Below are 26,555 nucleotides of genomic sequence, written 5' to 3'. Positions count from 1 at the left end.
AAGTATATTCATATTGTTATGCAACTATTACTACCATCTTCCTAGTTTTCTAGTTGTCTTTTGGAAAAGTAAGAATTGTAATAATAGATTTTTTTTTTTTTTGAGACGGAGTCTCGCTCTGTCGCCCAGGCTGGAGTGCAGTGGCCGGATCTCAGCTTACTGCAAGCTCCGCCTCCCGGGTTCACGCCATTCTCCTGCCTCAGCCTCCCAAGTAGCTGGGACTACAGGCGCCCGCCACCTTGCCCGGCTAGTTTTTTGTATTTTTTTAGTAGAGACGGGGTTTCACCGTGTTAGCCAGGATGGTCTCGATCTTCTGACCTCGTGATCTGCCCGTCTCGGCCTCCCAAAGTGCTGGGGTTACAGGCTTGTGCCACCACGCCCGGCCGTAATAATAGATTTTTTTTTTTTTTTGGAGACAGAGTCTTGCTCTGTTGCCCAGGCTGGATTGCAATGGTCACTGCACCTGGCCCTGAAATTGTTTTTCTTAAGATAAAGGAAATATTTTAAGTGTTAAAAATGTAATAAAGTTTAGGTGATTAAGAAGTTTTGGTTATAGTTTTCTTCTTATTTACTCTTTTCTGTATGTTTTAAATAATTCCATTTTTTAAAAATCCATTATTGGGCGGCCGGGCGCAGTGGCTCATGCCTATAATCCCAGCACTTTGAGAGGCCAAGGTTGGCAGATCACCTGAGGTCAGGAGTTCGAGACCAGCCTAGCCAACATGGTGAAACCCCTGTCTCTACTAAAAATACAAAAAATTAGCTGGGCGTGGTGACAGGCACCTGTAATCCCAACTACTTGGCAGGCTGAGGCAGGAGAATCACTTGAACCTGAGAGGCAGAGGCTGCAGTGAGCCAAGATCGCGCCACTGCACTCCAGCCTGGGCAACAGAGCGAGACACTGCGTCAGAAAAGAAACAAAGGAGGAGAAAGAGAAAGGAAGGAGAAAAGAGAAGAGAAAAACAATTTCAGATGATGTAGTTGAAAGCCCTCAGGGGACCACTTCCTAACCCCTTTTCCCTACTTCCTTTCTTCCTGTATCAGTAACACTGTCATGAATTTGGTGTTTATAATTGCTGTGCAGATGCTTGTAATGTAATATATCTTTTATCCATAAATAACATGTTTTCAGATTATCTGCACGTTGCCTTTTACAGCATGAGGTTTTTCACTAAGCTTGTTATTTTGAGACGGAGTCTCCCTTTGTTGCCTAGGCAGGAGTACAGTGGCACCATCTTGGCTCACTGCAGTCTCTGCCTCCCAGGTTCAAGTGATTCTCCTGCCTCAGCCTCCTGAGTAACTGGGACTACAGGCATGCACCACCACGCCCAGCTAATTTTTCTATTTTTAGTAGAGATAGGGTTTCACCATTTTGGCAGGCAGGTCTGGAACTGGTGGCCTCAAGTGACCCACCTCTATTGGCCTCCCAAAGTGCAGAGATTACAGGTATGAGCCACCACACCAGCCACGTAAACTGTTTTTGTATTCTGCATTATAATTGGATATAAGCAGAAGCCATGACCAATCCTATATGTGCTTTATGTTTTAACAGATGAATTGTTTATTCTATTTAAGGAGTTGTAAATGTATTAAGTTCTGTGTATTTGAAATGGATGTCTTGCTTTTATATCTGATTAGTGGATATTATTTTACCCTTCCTCCCCTTAACATTCTTATGGCCCTCAGGGATTTGGGGTCTAATTTAGGACTATATTGACAGTTACAGAGGAATTTGTATTTCCTGTCAGTCTTGAGTTGGGGGTTGAGTTCAGATTCCGTGGTTCCCTATATCTAATACACTTTGAAAAACTAAGGTGACTTAAGGATTATTGAGATTCGTAGCAATAATGCCTTCCTTCAGATAATTTCTCTGTAAGTCATTGACAGTGACTTTTCATACATTGAGCTTGATTAATCTCTATTTGCACATAACAGATGTGCTATCTTCAGAATGGTTGTAATTCCTTTCTTTTTTTTTGAGATGGAGTTTTGCTCTTGTTGCCCAGGCTGGAGTGCAATGGCACTCGACTCACTGCAATCTCTGCCTCCCAGGTTCAAGAGATTCTCCTACCTAAGCCTCCCAAGTAGCTGGGATTACAGGCACCCACCACCATGCCTGGCTAATTTTTTGTATTTTTAGTAGAGACGGGGTTTCACCATGCTGGCCAGGCTGGTGACAAACTCCTGACCTCAGGTGATTCACCTGCCTTGGCTTCCCAAACTGCTGGGATTACAGGCTTAAGCCACCGCACCCGGCCAACTCCTTTATTTTCATAGTTGTTTGCATTTTTTGAGAATGTTGTTTTTTCCTTTTTAGGTAAATTTAAGCTGGCCATTCCTTGTGTTTTTCTCAATGTAATGGTATTTCATTCTATTTTTATCTGAGATCACAATTTCATAATGTGTAAGTCATTTTAAAACAAAGACTTAATTTTTTCACAATATTGACTTTATATTTAAGTGTACTGAATTATAGTATACGTTATCTTACTAAGCCATTTACTGGGCTGTAACTGCATATGATTTTTTCTTCTTCTCTTTTAGATAACCCAACAGCTTGAGGGAATCTGCTTGCAGGTCATTGGTACTGTTTTACAACAGCATGTCTTAGGTATTATACCTCTGATTGTGCTAAGAATTTAGTGCTGTTTCACATGAGCAAGCATTTTCCTAATGACTCACTATTCTCTTTTAGAATTCTATGAGGAGATCTTCTCTTTAGCGCACAGTTTGACATGTCAACAAGTGTCTCCACAGATGTGGCAGCTACTACCCCTTGTATTTGAAGTCTTTCAGCAAGATGGCTTTGATTACTTTACAGGTGAGTCAAATCAGCATGGAAATACTGAGGGGTTTCCCTGCTTTGTATTTGTAGCTTATCGTTTGAACGTACACTTTTTTTTTTTTTTTTTGAGACGGTGTTTCACTCTTGTTGCCAAGGCTGGAGTGCAATGGCGCGATCTCGGCTCACTGCAACCTATGCCTCCTGGGTTCAAGTGATTCTCCTGCCTCAGCCTCCCAAGTAGCTGGGATTACAGGCATGTACCACCATGCCCGGCTAATTTTGTATTTTTAGTAGAGATGGAGTTTCTCCATATTGGTCAGGCTGGTCTCAAACTCCCGACCTGAGGTGATCCTCCTGCCTCAGCCTCCTGAAGTGCTGGGATTAAAGGCTGAGCCACTGTGCCCAGCCTGAACGTACACTTTAGAGTGTTCAGACTGCTTCACTGTTCGGAAGAGTTATCAATAGAAGTTAATGCTCAGTGGTGACGCATGGTATTGATTTCTGCTATATAATTTAGTTATTATAGGTTTATTCTTTGTTAACACACATACATACCCACATACCCCCTCATAATCTTCTCCATATAAATGTAAAAATGTGTCTGTAATTTTTATGTTTAACTAAGTACAAAGAAAATCACTTTCATAATAGGTTCATTTCTGCATTTAATTATAAATGAATATATTTTAATTAAAACTGAATGTTAAGCCCAGGCTTAGTGGATCACGCCTGTAATCCCAGCACTTTGGGAAGGCAGGAAAGCACTTCAGTCCAGAAGTTCTCAACCAGCCTGGGCTATTAGACCCTGTCTCTAAAAACACTTTTAAATTAATCAGGCGAGATGGAGTGTGCCTGTAGTCCCAGCTACCTGGGAAGCTAAGGTGGGAGGATCACCTGACTCCAGGGTTTGGGGTTACAGTGAGTTTTAATCACACCACTGCACTCCATCCTGGGCAACAGAGTGAGAGTGTCTACCCCTCCCCCCAAAAAAAGGTGAATGTTAGAGACAAAGTGATCTCATAGATTTGCCTTTTTCTAAGGAAATTTTTCAAAAACAAAGATAAAGCATTTGTATTACTAAAGATGTATAACTGATGTTTTTTATTAATATAGATATGATGCCCCTCCTTCATAATTATGTAACAGTTGATACAGACACACTTCTGTCTGACACCAAGTATCTTGAAATGATATACAGTATGTGCAAAAAGGTAGGTCATTTTTATATATCAGATTTCATGAGGCTTCTGCTATAAAATGTATGAAATTGTGAGGACTCATGTGATACTACATTGTAGTAATAAATGTGTAAACATAGATCTGACAGAATTAAGGGCTTTAAAAGTTAAAAGTCGTTGGTCCCTAGATGCCACAGCTTTGATAAATATATGTCTTTTGTGTGCCCTCTGACACTTGGAATTTGTTTTTGAATTTTAGAGTGCCTGGAGTTTAACTAACATAGTCTTATGGAATCAAAAGAAGGAAAGGGTCAATAATTTGAGAGATTTTTGAAAGGATTAGGAATGGATAGAGATGTTTTATAAAGGAAAAGCTTAGCAGCTATAGGTTTACAACAAGCAATAGGGAATGAATGTCTCCCTTCAGTTTGGTTGGGGAAACAAATAAACTGCAGTCCATCAGTATCAAAGTCACTGTAATTGGTAGTATTTTAATTTCTAGCAATGTCTGTTGTAGGTCGTTAGAAAATGATTTGCTCCATGAAGTTTTTAGATTTCTTTCACTCATCTCTCCCTTCTGAACACAAAAGGCACACATAATCATCTAGTTATGTTTGTCATTGTTTACTGCCAATTATATTATTAATATTAATATTCTGGGAACAGAGATATACCTATACTATCTACATTTCTATTCCTGAACACTTATTCATAATGTTTATAGTCATCTAGTTTTCACTAGCTTTTAAGTCCACGTTTGTTTCTTACGTGGAGTTCGTAGGGCCACATTTGCGCTCAAAAGGCTGTCTCTTCCTCCCTCCATTCCTTTCTCCCCTACTGTTTTTTTTTTTGTTTGTTATTGTTTTCTTTTTCAAAGAGAGAAGAGTTTCCTACAAACTACTCCTAGAAAGTAGTTCTTTACAGGAGAAAGGTTAGGTGTTTTAGCTACCACCTGTGTATGAGAAGTTAGTGGTTGTCAACTTGCTGTAATCCAGAATGGCACTACAGGATAGGTACTTTGATCACAAAGACAAAGGGCCAGAGGGCTAGACTATGAAAGATAGGAGGCAGACAGTTCCAGATCCTCAGAGCTATCCAGATTCTTTAGACTTTCATCTGTGCAGTGAATATTGCAGTTACTCATCTTAATTAGGATACTTCAGGTAATACTCAGAGTCTGTACACAGGGTAGGAAATCGTTTCCTTGATTTAGATATCTGATTTAAAGGATAAAGCCTTACTGCAGTTTATATTCTGTGTTGATTAGGTTCTTACAGGAGTTGCAGGAGAAGATGCAGAGTGTCATGCAGCAAAATTGTTAGAGGTCATCATTCTGCAGTGCAAAGGGCGTGGCATTGACCAGGTCAGTGAGGCTAATGATGATTTGTAGTTCAGAGGGGTAATCTTTTCCTTCCACTTGCTTCATTTTTTGGCATTTGTTGCATATTCTGTATGTTTTTGTTTTTTGAGACATCTAAACAATATTTTTAGTTTAAAATTTAATATATAACAATGATCATATGTTTAATACATAGGAATTGGACTAAATTTTATGGCTACTTTGTTATCATGAAAGGTAAATTTTGGCTTAAGATTTTTTGGATAGCTTTAGTAATTAAATTTCCATGGTCATTTTTTTTTTTTTTTTTCTTTTTGAGACCTCTCGCTGTGTCGCCCAGGCTGGAGTGCAGTGGCACAATCTCAACTCACTGCAACCTCTGCCTCTGGGTTCAAGCAGTTCTCTGCCTCAGCCTCCAGAGTAGCTGGGATTACAGGCGCCTGCCACCATGCCCAGCTAATTTTTTATATTTTTAGTAGAGATGGGGTTTTGCCATTTTGGCCAGGCTAGTCTCAAACTCCTGACCTCAAGTGTTCTGCCTGCCCCAGACTCCCAAAGTGCTGGGATTACAGGCGTGAGCCACATCACCCGGCCCATGGTCAGTTTTAATAGGAACATTGTGAAGGCATGATTGATATTGTCGTGAGCTTTTTAAAATTTATTTATTTTATTTTTATTTATTTTATATATTTTTTTGAGATGGATTCTCTCTCTTTCGCCCAGGCTGGAGTGCAGTGGCGTGATCTTGACTCACTGCAAGCTCCACCTCCCGGGTTCACGCATTCTCCTTCCTCAGCCTCCCAAGTAGCCGGGAACTACAGTCACCCACCACCGCGCCCAACTAATTTTTTGTATTTTCAGTAGAGACGGGGTTTCACCATATTAGCCAGGATGGTCTCCATCTCCTGACCTTGTGATCCGCCCGCCTCAGCCTCCCAAAGTACTGGGATTACAGGCGCTCGGCCCGTCGTGAGCTTTTAATAGCTCCATGAAGACTACTAGACTTTCTCTAAAATTAGATTTCCCAGTACAGTGCCTCAGCAATAAATATTGGTCATGTAATGCTACAATAGGGTTAATTGAGGCAACAAAGAAGTTAATATTTTTAGAATAGTTTGCATGCTATTAATTATAGTCTTAGAATATCTTGCTATCTTTTTTTGTAGTGCATTCCCTTATTCGTGGAAGCAGCCTTAGAAAGACTGACAAGAGAGGTTAAGACAAGTGAACTTCGAACTATGTGTCTGCAAGTTGCAATTGCAGCTTTGTATTATAATCCACACCTACTACTCAATACCTTAGAAAATCTTCGTTTCCCTAATAATGTTGAACCAGTTACAAATCATTTTATTACACAGTGGCTTAATGATGTTGACTGTTTCTTGGGGTAAGTGACACATATTGCAATTTTACTACATTTGCTTTGCGAGGAACTCTGCTTAAGAAAAGAAAACAGAATTCTTTCTTTCTTTCTTTTTAAGGCTTCATGACAGAAAGATGTGTGTTCTTGGACTCTGTGCTCTTATTGATATGGAACAGATACCTCAGGTTTTAAATCAGGTTTCTGGACAGATTTTGCCAGCTTTTATCCTTTTATTTAATGGATTGAAAAGAGCATATGCCTGCCATGCAGAACACGAGAATGACAGTGATGATGATGATGAAGCTGAAGATGATGATGAAACTGGTAAGGGATTTTCAGTGGAAGAAGACGAAATGTATCTACTTAGAAATATAACCAGACTGGGCCGGGCGCAGTGGCTCATGCCTGTAATCCCAGCATTTTGGGAGGCCGAGGCAGGTGGATTACAAGGTCAGGAGTTCGAGACCAGCCTGGCCAGTATGGTGAAACCCCACCTCTACTAAAATTACAAAAATTAACTGGGTGTAGTGGTGGGCACTTGTAGTCCCAGCTACTTGGGAGGCTGAGGCAGGAGAATCACTTGAACTCATGAGGCAGAGGTTGCAGTGAGCCAAGATTGCATGCATCACTGCACTCCAGCCTGGGCAACAGAGCGAGACTCCGTCTCAGATTAAAAAAAAAAAACAAAGAAGAAAAAGAAAAAAACATCACTAGCCCTTCTCCCAAGTATGTATGTAGGATCATACCCAAATGCTTTCATTCACAGAAAAGGCTTCCTATCTTCTAACTAGAGTGATGTAATCAGGAACTTCAGCTGTATCACCAACATGTAGAGCAGTTCAAATCATTATAGTATGCAGTCAACAAAGATTTGTTAATTTTATACATTCGCAGCACTGTAGATACAAAGATGAATGAGATGTCATATAGTTGTTCAAAAGTTTTCTATCCGACTGTGGGAAAGTATTACAAAGCCAAATAATTCTGTATATAATTATTATAGAGTTCTCACAAAAGTGCTGAGTCCACTTAAGAGCAAGAGATTATAGCTCCCTTTTTTATAAAGTGACATGAACCTTTTTTGTAAATTTTTATAAGGTGGCATGAGTCTGTAGTCCCAGCTACTTCGGACTCTGAGGAATCAGATTCGCTTCAGCCCAGGAGTTTGATTCCAGCCTGGGCAACATAGTGAAACCCCATTTCTTTTTGTTTTGTTTTGTTTCGTTTTTGAGACAGAGTTTGGCTCCTGTTGCCCAGGCTGGAGTGCAATGGCACGATCTTTGCTCACTGCAACCTCTGCGTTCTGGGTTCAAGCAGTTCTCTTGCCTCAGCCTCCCAAATACCTGGGATTATAGGTGCGTGCCGCCATGCCAGTGTTATTTTTGTATTTTTAGTAGAGACGGGATTTCACTATGTTGGCCAGGCTGGTCTCAAACTCCTGGCCTCAGATGATTCACCCTCCAGGGCCTCCCAAAGTGCTGGGATTATAGGCGTGAGCCACTGCACCCTGCCCTGAAACCCCATTTCTTTCTTTCTTTCTTTTTTTTTTTTGAGACAGAGTCTTGCTCTGTCGCCCAGGCTGGAGTGCAGTGGCTGGATCTCAGCTCACTGCAAGCTCTGCCTCCTGGGTTCACGCCATTCTCCTGCCTCAGCCTCCTGAGTAGCTGGGACTACAGGCGCCCGCCACCTCGCCCGGCTAGTTTTTTGTATTTTTAGTAGAGACAGGGTTTCACTGTGTTAGCCAGGATGGTCTCGATCTCCTGACCTCATGATCTGCCTGTCTCGGCCTCCCAAAGTGCTGGGATTACAGGCTTGAGCCACCGCGCCCGGCCGAAACCCCATTTCTTAAAAAAAGTTTTGGGGATTACATGAGGGAATCCTTGACACTTAACATAGGGCTTGGCAGATGGCACTGAATTAACAGTATTAACAAAGGTACACACATCATTATATTTACTATTACAAGATTTATGGGGTTTTCATTTTATTTTTAAAGTACTAAGGATTTATGGTCTTAATGTTAACTAAATTTATTGGAGACATCCATCCTATCGTCTATTAATTCTAAAACCTAAGCATACCTGTTTTAAGAGTATGTTTTAAGAGTGAGAGATATCGCTCTTTATGTTAATTAAATGTTGATAAATATTTTTTATCTATAAGATGGTACACTATCAGTGTATAAATTGATAAAATATTAAGATAAATTATTGTAAGGGTTTCAACTTGAAATAAGATAAGTTATTGCCATTTTTGTCTTTTATCATTTACTAACTTAGCCTTTTAAAAAAATCTTATAAAAGGTTTGGTGGGTGTTAACGGTAGTGTGTTCATAATATGCAGTCCTTTTTCAGATATCTGGTATCAAGAATACATTAAATCAAGGTTGGTTTTCTTGGACTCCTATGGGAATTTTCATTTCTGTTCATTGTTGAACATGTATTTAAACCCCAATTCCTAGAGCTCTCTCTTGTCAGTTGTGACTTGTAATTTACTGACAGTGATTGAGATGATTGTCAATTTGCTGAGTAACAAAAGATCTCATTGTTATGAAAGTACTTATATTATGACTTGGCAGAGGAACTGGGGAGTGATGAAGATGATATTGATGAAGATGGGCAAGAATATTTGGAGATTCTGGCTAAGCAGGCTGGTGAGGATGGAGATGATGAAGATTGGGAAGAAGATGATGCTGAAGAGACTGCTCTGGAAGGCTATTCCACAATCATTGATGATGAAGATAACCCTGTTGATGAGTATCAGATATTTAAAGCTATCTTTCAAAGTTAGTCAACTTATTACATGTGGATCCATTTCATTGAACAAATCTGTTGTAGTTTCTGCCCTTTAAAGGAAGAGTTTGGAGGATGTCAAACCCAGACTAGAAAAGGCTTGTAAGGCAAAGTAACCAAAATTATTTCTAAGGTTGCCATAGTTTCTGAGTATTCTTTATTCATCCTGTTATTTTACATTTAGATTGTAATTTTGAAAGATTATAGGAAAATAATGTAGTTCAAAAAAGTATACAGTGACAGTGCCTCTTTGCTACTTCTGATTCCCAGTCTCCCAGCTTTCCTCAGAAGCAACCACTCTTACATGTATACCTGTTTGTTGTATGTTATTATTTGTGTGTATCTTTTTCCCTGCCCAAACCTATACTTACCTGTTAGAGTATATTAACATTTATGGCATATGATCTTATAATTCTTTTTTTCCTATATTCTATGATATGTTAACTAATTTAATCTATTATTACTAAATTAACACCTTTGGCATAATCAAATTTTTAGCTTTAAACAACTTATTTAACCTTGAGATTTTTGAATTATATATGCCTAGGATTCTGGAGCCATATACACTGTTAAATATTCCAGGAAAAGTCCACTATTCCTGTAATGTGTCAGTGTATGTGGCTTCAGAATACTATGTTCCGGTTGGTTTTTACCATCATTTACTTGGATTTCAACAAGGCATAGCATCTGTGTTTTACCATCCACGTTAAGAAATTAAATTTCCCCTGTATTTGAAACATCCTTTCCTCTCAGAGTTAATTGCTGTTATAAATCATATCCTATGCATTGGGAACTGATGAATATATTCTTTGATATAATACATTATCTGATAACCAAGGATTTGAGTCTTCTAAGCCCATGACAAGGCAGTTTTGATGCAAGGTTGCAGAAGCACAAAGTGCTGATTTCTGAGCTACATGGCAACAAGAACTGATTGAGGTGCCTAACTTGTGTCTGTGCCTCGTACTTGGTAGACAAACACCCCATGTTATTCGCTAAAGGATGGTTCCTAACACAGGGCCCATGTACCAGAGTAACCTTGATGATTTTCAAGTTGCTTTAGCTCTGAATCTTTTAAGATGGTTGGGTTAGCTTTATTCCTGAAGTCTCCCTAGTTTGTTACTTAACTATATAAGAACTAGTTAGGCTCTGAATCCTTATTTGCTAGAGAGATGGATCGTAAGAATGATTAGAGTTTTTGGAGGCATAAAGATAAGCTGTAATTAATTTTTATTCCTGTATTTGTTGTTTCACAAATACAGTAATTTTAGAAATTATTGGGAGAATATAAAATAGATCAGAATTTCAGTATTGGCTCGGGATGGAGTAGGAGGAGTAGAATAGAACAGAGCTACCAAACCTCTCTTATTCATGTTGTTTTTCCCTTGTTTTTGTTTTTTGATAGCTATTCAAAATCGTAATCCTGTGTGGTATCAGGCACTGACTCACGGTCTTAATGAAGAACAAAGAAAACAGTTACAGGACATAGCAACTCTGGCTGATCAAAGAAGAGCAGCCCATGGTATGTTAATTAACCGTAACTTCTCTTTAATTAGTGACTTTTATAGCTTTAAAATTTTACAGGTTTTTAATTTTATATGATTTAAGATGATATAAAAGGTATAGTTAGTTGTTGCAGGTGATAGGAATTTAATCTAAGGGATTTAATACAGGATAACTGATAACTTAATTTTGGCTTTGGCTACAGTTTGCCTTTTTTTTTTTTTTTTGAGATGGTGCTTTGGTCTGTCGCCCAGGCTGGAGTGCAGTGGCGCAATGTCAGCTCACGGCAACCTCTGCATCCCGGGTTCACGCCATTCTCCTGCCTCAGCCTCCCAAGTAGCTGGGACTACAGGCACCCGCCACTACACCTGGCTAATTTTTTGTATTTTTAGTAGAGACGGGGTTTTGCTGTATTAGCCATGATACTGATCCCCTGACCTTGTGATCCGCCCGCCTTGGCCTCCCAAAGCGCTGAGAGTACAGGTGTGAGCCACCATGCCCAGCCCCAGTTTGCTTATTTTTAAGTATGGTTGGGCCAGGCGTGGTGGCTCATGCCTATAATTCCAGCACTTTGGGAGGCCACGGTGGGTGGACTGCCTGAGCTCAGGAGTTTAAGACCAGGCTGGGCAACATGACAAAACTGTCTCTACTAAAATACAAAAAATTCGCCGGACATGGTGGCACATGCCTATATTCCCAGCTACTCAGAAGGCTGAGGCAGGAGAATTGCTTGAACCTAGGAGGTGGAGGTTGCAGTGAGTTGAGATTGCACCGCTGTACTCCATCCTGAGCAATAGAGCGAGACTCCATCTCCAAAAAAACAAAAACAAAACTAGAGAACGCAGCCAGAGTGGTGGCGCATGCTTGTAATCCCAGCTACTTGGGAGGCTGGGGCCGGCAAGTTCTTGAATCCAGGAGGCAGATACTGCAGTGAGCCGAGATCACACCATTGCACTCCAGCCTGGGTGACAAGAGCAAAACTCAGTCTCAAAAAAAAAAAAATGTACTTTCAGTATGCAATAACTTTAGCTCATGGTGATGGTTAGATAATAGAAAATTCTGTTAAAAATGTAAACACCTAAGCCGAGCGCAGTGGCTGAAACCTGTAATCCCAGCACTTTGGGAGGCCGAGGTGGGTGGATCACCTGAGGTTGAGAGTTCAAGACTAGCCTGACCAATGTGGAGAAACCCTGTCTCTACTGAAAATACAAAATTAGCCGGGCATGGTGGCACATGCCTGTAATCCCAGCTACTTGGGAGGCTGCGACAGGAGGATCGCTTGAACCCGGGAGGTGGAGGTTGCGGTGAGCCGAGATCACGCCATTGCACTCCAGCCTGGGCAACAAGAGTGAAACTCCATCTCAAAAAAAAAAAAAAAAAAAAAAGTAAATACTTGGCCAGGCGTGATGGCTCATGCCTGTAATACCAACACTTTGGGAGGCCAAGGGAGGAGGGTCGCTTGAGTTTGGAAGTTGAAGTTCAGCCTGGGCAACATAGTGAGTCATCATCTCTACAAAAAATAAACAAAATTAGCCAGGCATGGTGGTGCATGCCTGTAGTCCCAGCTACTTGGGAGGCTGAGGCTGGAGGACCACTTGAACCTGGGAGGTGTAGGTTACAGTGAGCCATTATTGTGCCACTGTACTCTAGCCTGGGTGCCAGAGTGAGACCCCGTCTCCAAAAACGTAAAAACTTAGGAAGTTAAATAGCTCCCAGACATGTCTTTTCATCTTCAAATGTTTCTGTGTGGTGTGTAATTTTTAAAAGCACATTTTAGGCCAGGTGCAGTGGCTCATGCCTATAATCCCAGCACTTTGGGAGGCTGAGACTGGCGGATCACTTGAGTTCAGGAGTTCGAGACCAGCCTGGCCAACATATAGTGAAACCCCATCTCTACTAAAAAACACAAAAATTAGCTGAACGTGGTGGCAAGCACCTGTAGTCCCAGCTACTTGGGAAGCTGAGGCAGGAGAATTGCTCGAACCTGGGAGGCAGAGGTTGCAGTGAGCCAACATCGTGCCACTGCACTCCAGCCTGGGAGACAGAGCGAGACTCTTGTCTCTAAAAAAATAAAAACAAAAATAAAAGTACATTTTAGGTTATATACCACTGTTAATGCACAACAATTATCTATAGACGTTATTTTTTTATAAATTAAAAAAATTATTTTGTTAATTTATTTTTTTTGAGACAGAGTTCGCTCTGTCACCCAGGCTGGAGTGCAGTGGTGCAGTCTCAGCTCACTGCCACCTCCATCTCCCGATTTCAAGTGATTCTCGTGCCTCAGCTTTCTGAGTAGCTGAGATTATAGGTGCGCACCACCACACCCAACTAATTTTTGTATTTTTAGTAGAGACGAGGTTTCACTATGTTGGCCAGGCTGGTCTCGAAAACTCCTGACTCCTGAGGCGGATGGATCACTCACTTGAGGTTAGGAGTTCTAGACCAACCTGGCCAACATGGTGAAACCCTGCCTCTACTAAAAATACAAAAGGTTACCTGGGCGTGATGGCTTGTACCTGGGAGGTAGAGATTGCAGTGAGCCAAGATTGTGCCACTGCACTCCAGCCTGGGCAACAGAGCCAGACTTCGCCTCAAAAAAAAAAAAGAAAAATTTTTTTCTTAACAATGGGAAATGAAAATTGGCTAAGAAGTCTACGGCATACAATAAAAGAGATTTTATTCTCTACATAATGCATGCTCCCTTGCCCCTATACATTGGAGAAAACATGAACTTTGGAACTTCCTGGCCACTTATGATGGTTAAGCTACTGGCTTGTTTAATGTTTTGTCAGTTTCTCCCCAAGTTAGTAGATGATTGAATGCCCTATTAAAATTTTGTTTTCTAGAATCCAAAATGATTGAGAAGCATGGAGGATACAAATTCAGTGCTCCAGTTGTGCCAAGTTCTTTCAATTTTGGAGGCCCAGCACCAGGGATGAATTGAGTTATCTCTTTCTTTCCTGCTGTGTGATTGTAGTGAAGAGCTTGTGTTCCTCCTAGTAGTGGTTCCAGAACTGGTTCATGTTATCTATTCTAAACTAACGATCAATAGATGGACAAAAGAAACAACAGCCCCAGGAGATGGGACCTGATCATGCAACCTGGCACTGGAAAAGAAATCAGCAGGATTTGGGGGGTGGGGGGGGATGGGAGGTACCTTAGGGGGTGTATTTTTTGAAGAAAGTAAGATCCTGACTCTGAAGCTTCAAAGTGACACTGTGGAAATCTGAAACAAGAGGGGATGTCATGAAGGCAGCTTTTCTTTTTCTGAGGAAAAAATAGGCATGGGCTACAGGACTATTTAAAATGTCTCATTTACAGTATAAAACTCAAAGGTAGATGTAATTTTTACACCTATGAGTATTTGTCCAATTTCTGTCTCTTCCTCACCATTGGGTATCTATTCTTTATATGTAAATAAGATAAGGTCATCTGATAGCCTTATTCAGTCTTCATCATTTTCATTCATCATTGTTCCTATGTAGATTATTGGACATTTATTGTAGCACTACATAACTGATTATAAAAATCTGTAAATGAATTAGCACTTTCATATTGAAACAAGCCTGCTAGCCTATGTATAAAATAGCAAAATGTTTGCTGTTTATAAAAAGATGTAATGGGGTGGGGGGTAGGGGTAATTTCAAGTTATTAATTTAAAAATGAACTAGCAATTTTGTACCTGGTGACTTTGTGGTGCACTCACCTCTGATAGTGACTTGAATTCGGTATGTAAAAAGGGTTAATGGTATTTCATTGCTGCTAAAAATGACAACTCCCTCTGTGTCCTGTTTTTCTTAAAGCTGTCAGTGTACAAGTGGGTATTTGAATACCAGACCTTACTGTAAACAATAAGAAAGGTGGTATCTAGAGCATGTAAATTGGATATAAAGTTCTTCTCTTAAAGAGTTGATCTAAGAGTATGGCTAAACATCTATATATGCAATCTATTAAAATAACTTAATTCGGCTATTATGTCTTGATTTGATTGCAGTTTTTTCCTAATTATAACAAATTTTTCCTCATTGGCCTGTTTTTAATCCTGTGCCTAGAAAGAGTACAAAATGCATACTTGAAAAAATTGATATTTAACACTTAACCCACTCCCCCTTCCCCAACTCTTCTACCCCTCTTGTTGATTGTGGTATCTGATCTTGACTAGATAGGCTGAAGGCACATGGTTCCCTCCAAAAACCACTATTGATACCACTGCAAAAACAAGCCAGCAAAAAGATAGTGTAGAGAGGTTGGCTTGCTTCCCTCTCTTCCTAACTGCATGTTGAAAAATAAGCCGTTATTGATCTTAAATATCTGTCAGATGAGTCATACATTGGGTTATTTTTTATATACATGTATACACAGAATATTTCAAATTGAAAGCAACATCTTAATGGATTCAAAACTATTACAAGCTGTTGTCTAAAACAGATGATAAAAAAATTTATAACTGTAAAAACAAATGCACATATTGATATTTAAAATGCATAATTAAGAAAACCCATTGGTGTTGTGTTTTTCTTGTATACCAATAATTAAGCCACTACTGTTGGCACTGTTTGGTTTTCTATTTTAACACTGAAGGAGTGAAAGTATTTCCTATATTTATGAATTTACTACTAAAATCTTGGCAAAAAAAGAAAAAAATTGTCTAAAATGTGTGGGTGAAAACTGTTAATCAAGTGTGTTTCTACTCCCCCCCCCCCCCCGCCCCCTGAAAGTTGGACATCAACTGTATACCCTAGGTTGCTTAAAGGGATTTCACTATTATATAAAGTCAATAAAAATGAAGTAGTTGTATATATGCAACATTGTGTACAGAGGGGAAATAATGAATAGTATTAAAGAAACATTCTCGTCTTCCTTTACCTTTAATCCCCTAATACCTAGTCTACTTTTTAAATTTTCAGACTTCACTGCTTTTTGAATTCATAATTCTAATTTTCACATTATTGTTAATGGAAAATCATATCTAATAAAGGTTTTAGTTATTCCCATGCACAGTATGAAAATTCTCATTTGCTGAGGTTTTGTTTCCAGAAAGTGTATTTGAGAACATGTTTTATTGTCTCCTGTGTCATATAATCCAAACTAATCTCCATTTACAGACTTCAACTTGAAATTGGACCTTATTAAGCATTTAAATAGTGTTCAAATGATAGTTTCTAATGCATCAAATATATACCTCAGTTTTCATGATTTCCTTTAACATTATAGTTTGGTATAGATCAAGAATCTCAACATGTGTCAGTTTCTAGATGAGGTTGCAGGATATTTGGAAAACTTTTTGAATGTATTTACAATATTATCTTGTAATTAGCTGCATAGGGACTTGTCTTTTTTTCTTTTTACATACAGCTTTTCCTACAGTTTTATTACCCTATAATTTTTTTTTTTTTAGTTGTAGAAGTTAATTATGATTTTGTGTGGATTTCAGTATTTGTCTTTGTTAATGGCAGATATTAGCATAAATCACTTTTGTAAATGTAAGCTATCTTTTTTTTTTTTCTTGAAAAAGCCTTTCTGTTTATCAGTATTAAATAAAGGAATTTAATCTGTTTCTCTGCAGGTAATAAAATAGTGACACACTGTATTAAGATAGTGACTGCTGGCTGGGCGTGGTGGCTCACACCTGTAATCCCAGCACTTTGGGAGGCCGAGGCGGGTGGATCACAAGGTCAGGAGATTGAGACCATCCTGGCTAACACGGTGAAACCCTGTCTCTACTGAAAATACAAAAAATTAGCCAGGCGTGGTGGTGGGCGCCTGTGGTTCCAGCTACTGATCCAGGCTGAGGCAGGAGAATGGAATGAACCCGGGAAGCGGAGCTTGCAGTGAGCCGAGATCGCGCCACTGCACTCCAGCCTGGGAGATAGATAGAGCGAGACTCTGTCTCAAAAAAAAAAAAAAAAAGATAGTGACTGCTATACTCAACTCTGGAAGACTAGAGTATAGAGCATGAGTGGCAAAACCACAGCCCTTGGCCCATAGGCTGCTATTCAGTCCCAGATGTAGCCCCTGAAGCAAGCATAAAGAAAAATGAATTAAAAATTGAATTAATATGGAAAGTTAAAAAAATGAATTACATTAATATGACTAAATCATGTCTTTGGCAAAGATCTAACACAATGTCTTAAGTATAATAGGTAGTCTCTAAAATAAATGACATTTAAAACATCAGTTATAAAACTGTCAGTTCTGTTCTTTGTAATTTAAAATTTAGTAAAGATTTTCTGTGACCATTTATCAGTGCCTACTGAATTCTGGCATTTATCCTTGGTGAGTTGGCCATTCTTGCAATAGCCACTTCACACTTTGGCTCATGGTAAACAAAGGTTACCTGGAAAGTGCTCTTGGAAATAGTACTGTCATCTCTCATTTGGGGGAATTACCTAAATCAGACCTCCAAATTAGAGAAGGCTAAGCTAATAGATTATTTAACATAAACAGTTACATTTTAAGTTGACCTGGCAATCCAAAAACTAGCATTAGCAGAAGCAGTATGCTTCTCCAAAGGTCTTCTAGACCCAGGCTGTAATTCAGCTAACTAAAGTTATCCAGTACTGTTCTAGGCCCTTCATCCTTTGTATGTAGTATTACGACTGAATAAAACAAGCAGTGGGGACAGATATATCCCTTTCATTTAGAAACCAATACAGCAAGCTATACTCATTGTTGCCCCTTATATAAAGGGTCAAAACATATTCTTATAACCATGCATATCAAAAGAAGCTGGACAATGTGGTTCTTAAAAAGGAGAGTTAGGCAAAATCTTTGGTTTTAGCACCATACGAGAAACAAATATCAAATTTTTGCGTATGTATGTGTCTGTATGTGTGAGGTAGTCATCCCCCCTCCAGGTGTTTTTAAGGCACAGGTGAGAATTCACCTTTATATATTTATAGATGCTGGGCCAGGCATGGTGGCTTATGCCTGCAATCTAAGCACTTTGGAAGGCTAAAGCGGGAGGATCGCTTGAGCCCAGGAGTTCAGGACTAGCCTAGGCAATACAGCAAGACCCTGTCTTAAAAAATAATAGGCTGGGCATGATCGATGACTCATGCCTGTAATCCCAGCACTTTGGGAGGCTGAGGTGGACGGAGTATCTGAGGCCAGGAGTTCAAGACCAGCCTGGCCAACGTGGTGAAACCCCGTCTCTACTAAAAATACAAAAATTAGCTGGGCGTGGTGGCACGTGCCTGTAATCCCAGCTACTCGGGAGACTGAGGCAGTAGAATTGCTTCACCCTGGGAGACGGAGGTTGCAGTGAGCCAAGATCGCACCACTGCAGTCCAGCCTGGGCTACAGAGTAAGACCCGTCTCAGAAAAAAATAATGATAATAATAGATTCTGCTTTCATATATAAGTTGGAATTTGTCAATTACATACAATATTTGAGCTCTATAACTACCAGAGCCTTTTTTTTTTTTTTTTTTTTTTTGGAGTCTCGCTCTTGATGCCCAGGCGGGAGTGCAATGGCATGATCTCGGCTCACCTCAACCTCTGCCTCCTGGGTTTAAGAGACTCTCCTGCCTCAGCCTCCCCAGTGGCTGGGATTACAGACATGAGCCACCATGCCCAGCTAATTTTTGTATTTTTAGTAGAGATGGGGTTTCTCCATGTTGGTCAGGCTGGTCTCAAATTCCCAACCTCAGGTGATCCGCCCGCCTCAGCCTCCCAAAGTGTTGGGATTACAGGCGTGTCCCACCGCGCCCAGTCTACCACAGCATTTAAGGTTTCTTTCTGAATCTTTTCTTTAAATAAACCCATGAAACTAGAAAAAGGAACTTGCTTAACCTGATAAAAGGCATCTAACAAAACTATAAAGCTAATAGACTTGATAGTGAAAGACAAAATGCCAGAGATGAAAACAAGGATGCTCCCTTCTGCCACTTCTATTCAACATTGTACAGGAAGTCCTAGTCAGGGAAATTAGGAAAGAAGAAATAGAAGACATGCAGATTGGAAAGGAAATTAAAACTGTACATCCAAAACATGAAGGTCTCTTCACATTATACAGAAAAATTAAGTAGATTAAAGGTCTAAATGTAAGACCTCAAACTATAAAATTAGGAGAAAAACAGGAATAGGGCTGGGCATGGTGGCTCACATCTGTAATCCTAGCACTTTCGAAGGTGGGTGGATTCCTTGAGTCGAGGAGTATGTGGCCAGCCTGGGCAACATGGCAAAACCCTGTCTCTACAAATAAACACAAAAATTAGCCAGGCATGGTGGCACACAACTGTAATCCCAGCTACTCGGGAAGCTGAGGTGGGAGGGTCACCTGAGCCCAGGGAGATTGAGGCTGCAGTGAGCTGTGATCACACCATTGCACTCCAGCCTGGGTGACAGAGTGAGACGCTTGTCTCAAAAAAAAACATAGGCATAAATCTTCATGACTTTGGATGAGGGACTGGTTTCTTAATACAACACAACACAAGCAAAGAAAGAAAAAATCAAATTGGACTTCATCATAGTTACAAATTTTGTGCTTCAAGGACACTTTTTTTTTTTTTTAGACGGAGTCTTGTCTCGCTCTTGCCAGCCTGGAGTACAGTGGCGCAATCACGGCTCACTGCAACCTCTGCCTCCCGAGTTCAAGCAATTCTCCTGCCTCAGCCTCCAGAGTAGCTGGAACTAGGAACTACAGGCCTATTTTTTTTTTTTTTTTTTTTTTGAGACAGAGTTTTACCCTTGTTGCCCAGGCTGGAGTGCAATGGCACGATCTCAGCTCACTGCAACCTCCACCTCCCAGGTTCAAAGGATTCTCTCAGCCTTCTGAGTAGCTGGGATTACAGGCATGTGCCACCACACCTGGGTAATTTTGTATTTTTAGTAGAGATGGGGTTTCTGCATGTTGGTCAGGGTGGTCTTGAACTCCCGACCTCAAGTGATCCTGCCGCCTCTGCCTCCCAAAGTGCTGGGATTAAAGGTATGAGCCACTGCGCCCAGCCTTAATTTTTGTATTTTTAGTAGCGACAGGGTTTCACCATGTTGGTCAGGATGGTCTCAATCTCCTGACCTCATGATCCACCAGCCTGGGCCTCCCACAGTGCTGGGATTACAAGTGTGAGCCACTGCGCCTGGCTTTTTTTTTTTTTTTTTTTCCTGAGACGGAGTTTCACTCTGCTGCCCAAGCTCAGATGCAATGGTGCAATCTTGGCTTACTGCCGCCTTCGCCTCCTGGGTTCAAGCCATTGTCTTGCCTCAGCCTCCCAAATAGCTGGAACTACAAGCACCCACAACCAAGCCCAGCTAACTTTTGCTTTTTTTTTTTTTTTTTTAAGACGGAGTTTCACTCTGTCACCCAGGCTGGAGTGCAATGGCACGATCTCGGCTCACTGCAACCTCCGCCTCCCAGGTTCAAGTGATTCTCCTGCCGCAGCCTCCAGAGTAGCTGGGATTACAGGGGCCCACCACTATGCCCAGCTAATTTTTATATTTTTAGTAGAGACGGGGTTTTGCCGTGTTGACCAGGGTGGTCTCGAACTCCTGACTTAAAGTGATCTCCCCACCTCGACCTCCCAAAGTGCTGGGATTACAGGTGTGAGCCACTATGCCCGGCCAATTTTTTTGTATTTTTAACAGAGATGGGGTTTAACCATGTTGACCTGGCTGGTCTTGAACTCCTGACCTCAGGTGATCCACCTGCCTCAGCCTCCGAAAGTGCTGGGATTACAGGCTTGAGCCACTGTGCCCAAAAGACACTTTCAAGAAAGTGAAGACAAGCCAGAGAAAGGGAGAAAATGTTTGCAAAGTATATAACTGAATATAGATATATATGTGAATAACTTTTACAACTCAACAGAGACAACCCAGTTAAAAAATGGGCAAGGAATCTGAGTAGACGTTTATCTGACGAATACATACAAATGGCCAGTATCACAGAAAAAGATGATCGACATCATCAGTCATTAGGAAACTGCAAATCAGAAACAATGAGATGCCACTTCACACCTACTAGTGTGACTATAATAAAGAAAAGATGGGCTGGGCGCAGTGACTCACGCCTGTTATCCCAGCACTTCCCCAAGTCCAGGCAGGTGGATCACTTGAGGTCAAGAGTTTGAGACCACCCTGGCCAACATAGTGAAACCTGTCTCTACTAAAAATACAAAAAAAATTAGCCTAGCGTGATGGTACGAGCCTGTAATCCCGGTACGCGGGAGGCTGAGGCAGGTGAATCACTTGAAGCCGAGATCACGCCACTGCACTTCAGCCTGGGCGACAGTGTGAGACTCCATCCAAAAAAAAAAAAGATGGACAACTGGAAGTATTGGTAAGAATATGGAGAAATTCGCCTGTAATCCCAGCACTTTGGGAGGCCGTGGTGGGCCAATCACGAAGTCAAGAGATAGAGAACATCCTGGCTAAAACGGTGAAAACGTCTCTACTAAAAATACAAAACATTAGCCGGGCGAGGTGGCGGGCGCCTGTAGTCCCAGCTATTCCGGAGGCTGAGGCAGGAGAATGGCGTGAACTCGGGAGGCGGAGTTTGCAGTGAGCCGACATCGCACCACTGCACTCTGGCCTGGGCGACAGAGCAAGACTCCCTCTCAAAAAAAAAAAAAAAAAAAAAAAGGAGAATTGAAACCCTCATACATGGCTGATGGGATGTAAAATGCTTATTTGTTGTGGAAGTTTGGCAGTTTCTCAAAAGGTTGAAAATATCGTTTTGTGAGGCCGGGCGCGGTGGCTCACGCCTGCATTTCCAGCACTTTGGGAGGCCCAGACGGGCGGATCACGAGGTCAGGAGATCGAGATCATCCTGACTAACATGGTGAAACCTCGACTCTACTAAAAATACAAAAAATTAGCAGGGCGTTGTGGCGTGCGCCTATAGTCCCAGCTACTCGGGAGGCTGAGGAGAGAGAATGGCGTGAACCCGGGAGGCGGAGCTTGCAGTGAGCCGAGATCACCCCACTGCACTCCACCCTGGGTGACAGAGCAAGACTATGTCTCAAAAAAAAAAAAAAAAAAAGAAAAGAAAAGAAAATATTTTATGTAGACATGACCCAGCAATTCCACTCCTAGGTATATATACCAAAAGAAATGAAACATAAGGTCTGCAAAAAAAACTTGCACACAAATGTTCATAGTAGTGTTATTGATAATAGCCAAAAGGTGGAAACAACCCAAATATCTATAAATTGATAAACAAATCGGGCATATACACAACCAAATATCTGGCAATAAAAAGGAATTAAGTACTGTTAACACCCTACAACCTGAATGAGGCTTGAAAACATTGTGCTAAATGAAGGCAGACAAAAAAGGTTCCATTAATATGTAATGCCCAGAATAGGCAAGTCCAAAAGGGCAGAAAGTTAGATTCATGGTTGCCAGGAGCTGGGGGAAAGAAGGAATGGAAGTGACTGCTAATGAGTATGGAGTTTCTTACAGGGGAAATAAAATATTTTGGATTAGATAGTGGTGTGTGCACAACCTTGTGGATATACTAGAAACTACTCAAGTGTATAAAATGGTGAATTTTATGATAAATTATATCAAAAAATAATTTTCACAGGTTTTTTTTATTATTATATTTATTTATTTATTTATTTTTTTGAGACAGAGTCTCGCTCTGTCACCCAGGCTGGAGTGCAGTGGCGTGATCTCGGCTCACTGCAAGCTCCTCCCGGGTTCACATCATTCTCCTGCCTCAGCCTTCCGAGTAGCTGGGACTACAAGCGCCCACCACCACGCCCGGCTGATTTTTTTTTTTAATTTTTAGTAAAGATGGGGTTTCACCGCGTTAGCCAGGATAGTCTGGATCTCTTGACCTTGCTGCCCGCCTCGTCCTCCCAAAGTGGTGGGATTACAGGTGTAAGCCACCGTGCCCAGCCTAATTTTTGTGCTTTTAGTAGAGATGGGGTTTCACCATGTTGGCCTGGTTGGTCTTGAACTCCTGACCTCAGGTGGTCCACCTGCCTCGTCTCCCAAAGTGCTGGGATTACAGGCATGAGCCACTGTGCCCGGCCCAAACTGCAAACTTTTTAGTATATTTTTCATAGCTGTCATCAGAATCTGAAAGGAGTTGTTGAAGTACTTAGGAATGACTCTATGAATCATAAAGTGGGAATGGTGGAGATGGGCTAACATTTAAGCACTTTAAAAGCATCTCTATGTTATCATATATCCTCCTTATCATATTGTGTAATGGGTGGTTTTACCTTACAGATGAGGCAACAGGTTCTGAGATAACTGACAAATCTACAGCCACAACTTCCAAAGGAGAACAAGCCACTGGTTTGGATTTAAATTATTTTATGTTTAAAAAATCTACTCTCCACCCTTAGGGAAGTTTACTAAAATAATGAAGTAAGTATACGATAAAAACATTCAAATATATTAGAAATAACTTGGTCGGGCACGGTGGCTCATGCCTGTAATCCCAGCACTTTGTTTTTTTTTTTTTTTTGAGACGGAGTCTCGCTCTGTCGCCCAGGCTGGAGTGCTGTGGCCGGATCTCGGCTCACTGCAAGCTCCGCCTCCCGGGTTCACGCCATTCTCCTGCCTCAGCCTCCCGAGCAGCTGGGACTACAGGCGCCCACCACCTCGCCCGGCTAGTTTTTTGTATTTTTTAGTAGAGACGGGGTTTCACCGTGTTAGCCAGGATGGTCTCGATCTCCTGACCTCGTGATCCACCCGACTCGGCCTCCCAAAGTGCTGGGATTACAGGCTTGAGCCACCGCGCCCGGCCAATCCCAGCACTTTGTGAGGCCGAGGTGGGGTCATAACGTCAGGAGTTCAAGACTAGCCTGGTCAACATGGTGAAACCCCATCTCTACTAAAAAATATAAAAATTAGCCAGGCACAGTGGCACGCGCCTGTAATCCCAGCTACTTGGGAGGCTGCAGCAGGAGAATCGCTTGAACCCGGTAAGTGGAGGTTGCAGTGAGCCGAGATCAGCCATTGTGCTCCAGCCTGGGCAACAGAGAGACTCCGTCTCAAAAAAACAAAAACTAAAAGAAACAAACAAACAAACAAAAAAAACCTTAATGAAGTCATCTATAATCCCTTTTCCCAGAAATAATTGGGTTTTTTTTGTTTTTTGTTTTTTTTGAGACAAAGTTTAGCTGTTGTTGCCCAGGTTGGAGCACAATGGCGCAATCTCGGCTCACTGCAACCTCCGCCTCCCGGGTTCAAGCGACTCTGCTGCCTCAGCCTCCCGAGTAGCTGGGATTACAGGCACCTGCTACCACGCCCGGCTAATTTTTGTATATTTAATAGAGACGAGGTTTCACCATGTTGACCAGGCTGGTCATGAACTTCTGACCTCAAGTGATCCACCCTCCTTGGCCTCCCAAAATGCTAGGATTACAGGCGTGAACCACCGCACCCGGCCTTTTTTTTTTTTTTTTTTTTAAGATGGATTCTCACTGTGTCACCCAGGCTGGAGTGCAGTGGTGCTATCTTGGCTCACTGCAACCACCGCCTCCGAGGTTCAAGCCATTCTCCTGCCTCAGCCTGCTGAGTAGCTGGGATTACAGGCGTCCACCACCACGCCTGGCTAATTTTTGTACTTTTAGTAGAGACAGGGTTTCACCACGTTGATCACGCTGGTCTCAAACTCCCGACCCCGTGATCAGCCCGCCTCGGCTTCCCAAAGTGCTGGGATTACAGGTGTGAGCCACCGTATCCAGCCTGAAATAATTGCTTTTAAGCTTAACTCATCGTTTATCTTTTTTCTATATATATAGGAAATATATATCATATATAATATATACTACTTTAATGCTTATAGCATGGTATAAATATGCCAAACCAACCAATTATCTGGTAAGTTTTGAGTTACTGAAAGAAGTGTTTTAGAAAATATGATCTTAACAGTTTTGAAGGGGGCTAGAAATAAGTTACCTCTTATTTAGGAAGTTGGGGAAATTATTTAATTTCTGTATTTAAGAGCCTGGACTAATACTGATTGACAGGGAAACATTTTCAAGCCATTAATTTGACCGCATGTAACATGATATAAAGGAAGGGAGATGAATTGGAGAACATTTTAAGCTTATGAATGGCTCTCTGAATACTATGTACATTTGAACTCTATTCTATAGTCACTGGTAAATACTATTAATACAAGGTTCCATTACCTGTGACAAATCAGAATTAGGTTTCTCTCTAAATCCAATTAGAATTACAGCATCCTATCCACCACCACTATAACCGCGATTCAATTTTTACAACCACTCAGTAACTTCCAGGGACACAAAGATGTCCTGTAACTGTTATCTACAATAAGAGGGCGATTTTAAAATTCTTGAGATTCGGCCGGGCGCGGTGGCTCAAGCCTGTAATCCCAGCACTTTGGGAGGCCGAGACGGGTGGATCACGAGGTCAGGAGATCGAGACCATCTCTGGCTAACACGGTGAAACCCCGTCTCTACTAAAAAATACAAAAAACTAGCCGGGCGAGATGGCGGGCGCCTGTAGTCCCAGCTGCTCGGGAGGCTGAGGCAGGAGAATGGCGGAAACCCGGGAGGCGGAGCTTGCAGTGAGCTGAGATCCGGCCACTGCGTTCCAGCCTGGGCGACAGAGCGAGACTTCGTCTCAAAAAAAAAAAAAAAAATTCTTGAGATTCTGTATTACAATGCTTTAATGAGTAGCCTACAGGCATGGGGCTTAGTGGAACTGCATAAAAATATTCTGATTGGTTAAAAAACCCTTCTGATTAGAAAACACAGTAACATGTGGAAGGAACCGAAATTATAAATTAAAACCGTTTTTCAGCTAAGCTCTGTACTTCTCTGTAACAGAGAATGTATCCATTGGGTAGGAGACTGATTTAACTGAGCAAAATCCTCCCGTTAAAAGTAACCTAATCCGGCCGGGCGCGGTGGCTCAAGCCTGTAATCCCAGCACTTTGGGAGGCCGAGACGGGCGGATCACGAGGTCAGGAGATCGAGACCATCCTGGCTAACACGGTGAAACCCCGTCTCTACTAAAAACTACAAAAAAAAAAAAAAAAAACTAGCCGGCGAGGTGGCGGCGCCTGTAGTCCCAGCTACCCGGAGGCTGAGGCAGGAGAATGGCGTGAACCCGGGAGGCGGAGCTTGCAGTGAGCTGAGATCCGGCCACTGCACTCCAGCCCGGGCGACAGAGCGAGACTCCGTCTCAAAAAAAAAAAAAAAAAAAAAAAAAAAAAAAGTAACCTAATCCTTTTTTTTTTTTGAGACGAAGTCTTGCTGTTGCCCAGGCTGGAGTGCGGTGACGCAATCTCAGCTTACTGCAAGCTCCGCCTCCTGGGTTCACGCCTCAGTCTCCCGAGTAGCTGGGACTACCGGCGCACGCCACCACGCCCAGCTAATTTTTTGTATTTTTAGTAAAGACGGGGTTTCAAACTGTGTTAGCCAGGATGGTCTTGATCTCCCGACCTTGTGATCCGCCTGCCTCGGCCTCCCAAAGTGCTGGGATTACAGGCGTGAGCCTCCGCGCCCGGCCACCTAATCCATTTTTTAATATGTGGCACTTTTATTTTAAGGGCTTAAAAAGCAATCCAGGCCGGGCGGGATGCCACTGCATTCCAGTCTGGGCGACAGGGCGAGACTCCGTCTCACAAAAAAAAAAAAAAAAAAAAAAAAGTAATCCGGAC

At 41.7% G+C, this 26,555-nt stretch overlaps 1 protein-coding gene across 2 annotated transcripts in view; it reads left to right on the top strand.

Annotated features, from left to right (window-relative positions):
- Nucleotides 1-14,938, top strand: part of IPO7 (importin 7) — a 64,590-nt gene extending 49,652 nt beyond the window's left edge. For both annotated transcript variants that reach the window (XM_033208175.1, XM_033208176.1), the window contains 9 exons: nt 2,545-2,611; nt 2,696-2,821; nt 3,899-3,996; nt 5,231-5,326; nt 6,469-6,689; nt 6,784-6,989; nt 9,244-9,450; nt 10,863-10,979; nt 13,810-14,938. In XM_033208175.1, coding sequence (XP_033064066.1) covers nt 2,545-2,611; nt 2,696-2,821; nt 3,899-3,996; nt 5,231-5,326; nt 6,469-6,689; nt 6,784-6,989; nt 9,244-9,450; nt 10,863-10,979; nt 13,810-13,907 — 1,236 coding nt within the window. In that variant the 3' untranslated portion in view covers nt 13,908-14,938. The remainder of the gene's footprint in view (nt 1-2,544; nt 2,612-2,695; nt 2,822-3,898; nt 3,997-5,230; nt 5,327-6,468; nt 6,690-6,783; nt 6,990-9,243; nt 9,451-10,862; nt 10,980-13,809) is intronic.
- Nucleotides 14,939-26,555: the final 11,617 nt, after the last annotated feature.

The sequence above is a fragment of the Trachypithecus francoisi genome, unplaced genomic scaffold (genome assembly GCF_009764315.1).
Source record: "Trachypithecus francoisi isolate TF-2019V2 unplaced genomic scaffold, Tfra_2.0 Lachesis_group8, whole genome shotgun sequence".
NCBI lineage: Eukaryota > Metazoa > Chordata > Mammalia > Primates > Cercopithecidae > Trachypithecus > Trachypithecus francoisi.
Note: the sequence above shows the minus strand (reverse complement) of the source record. Positions and strands in the feature narration are given on the sequence as shown.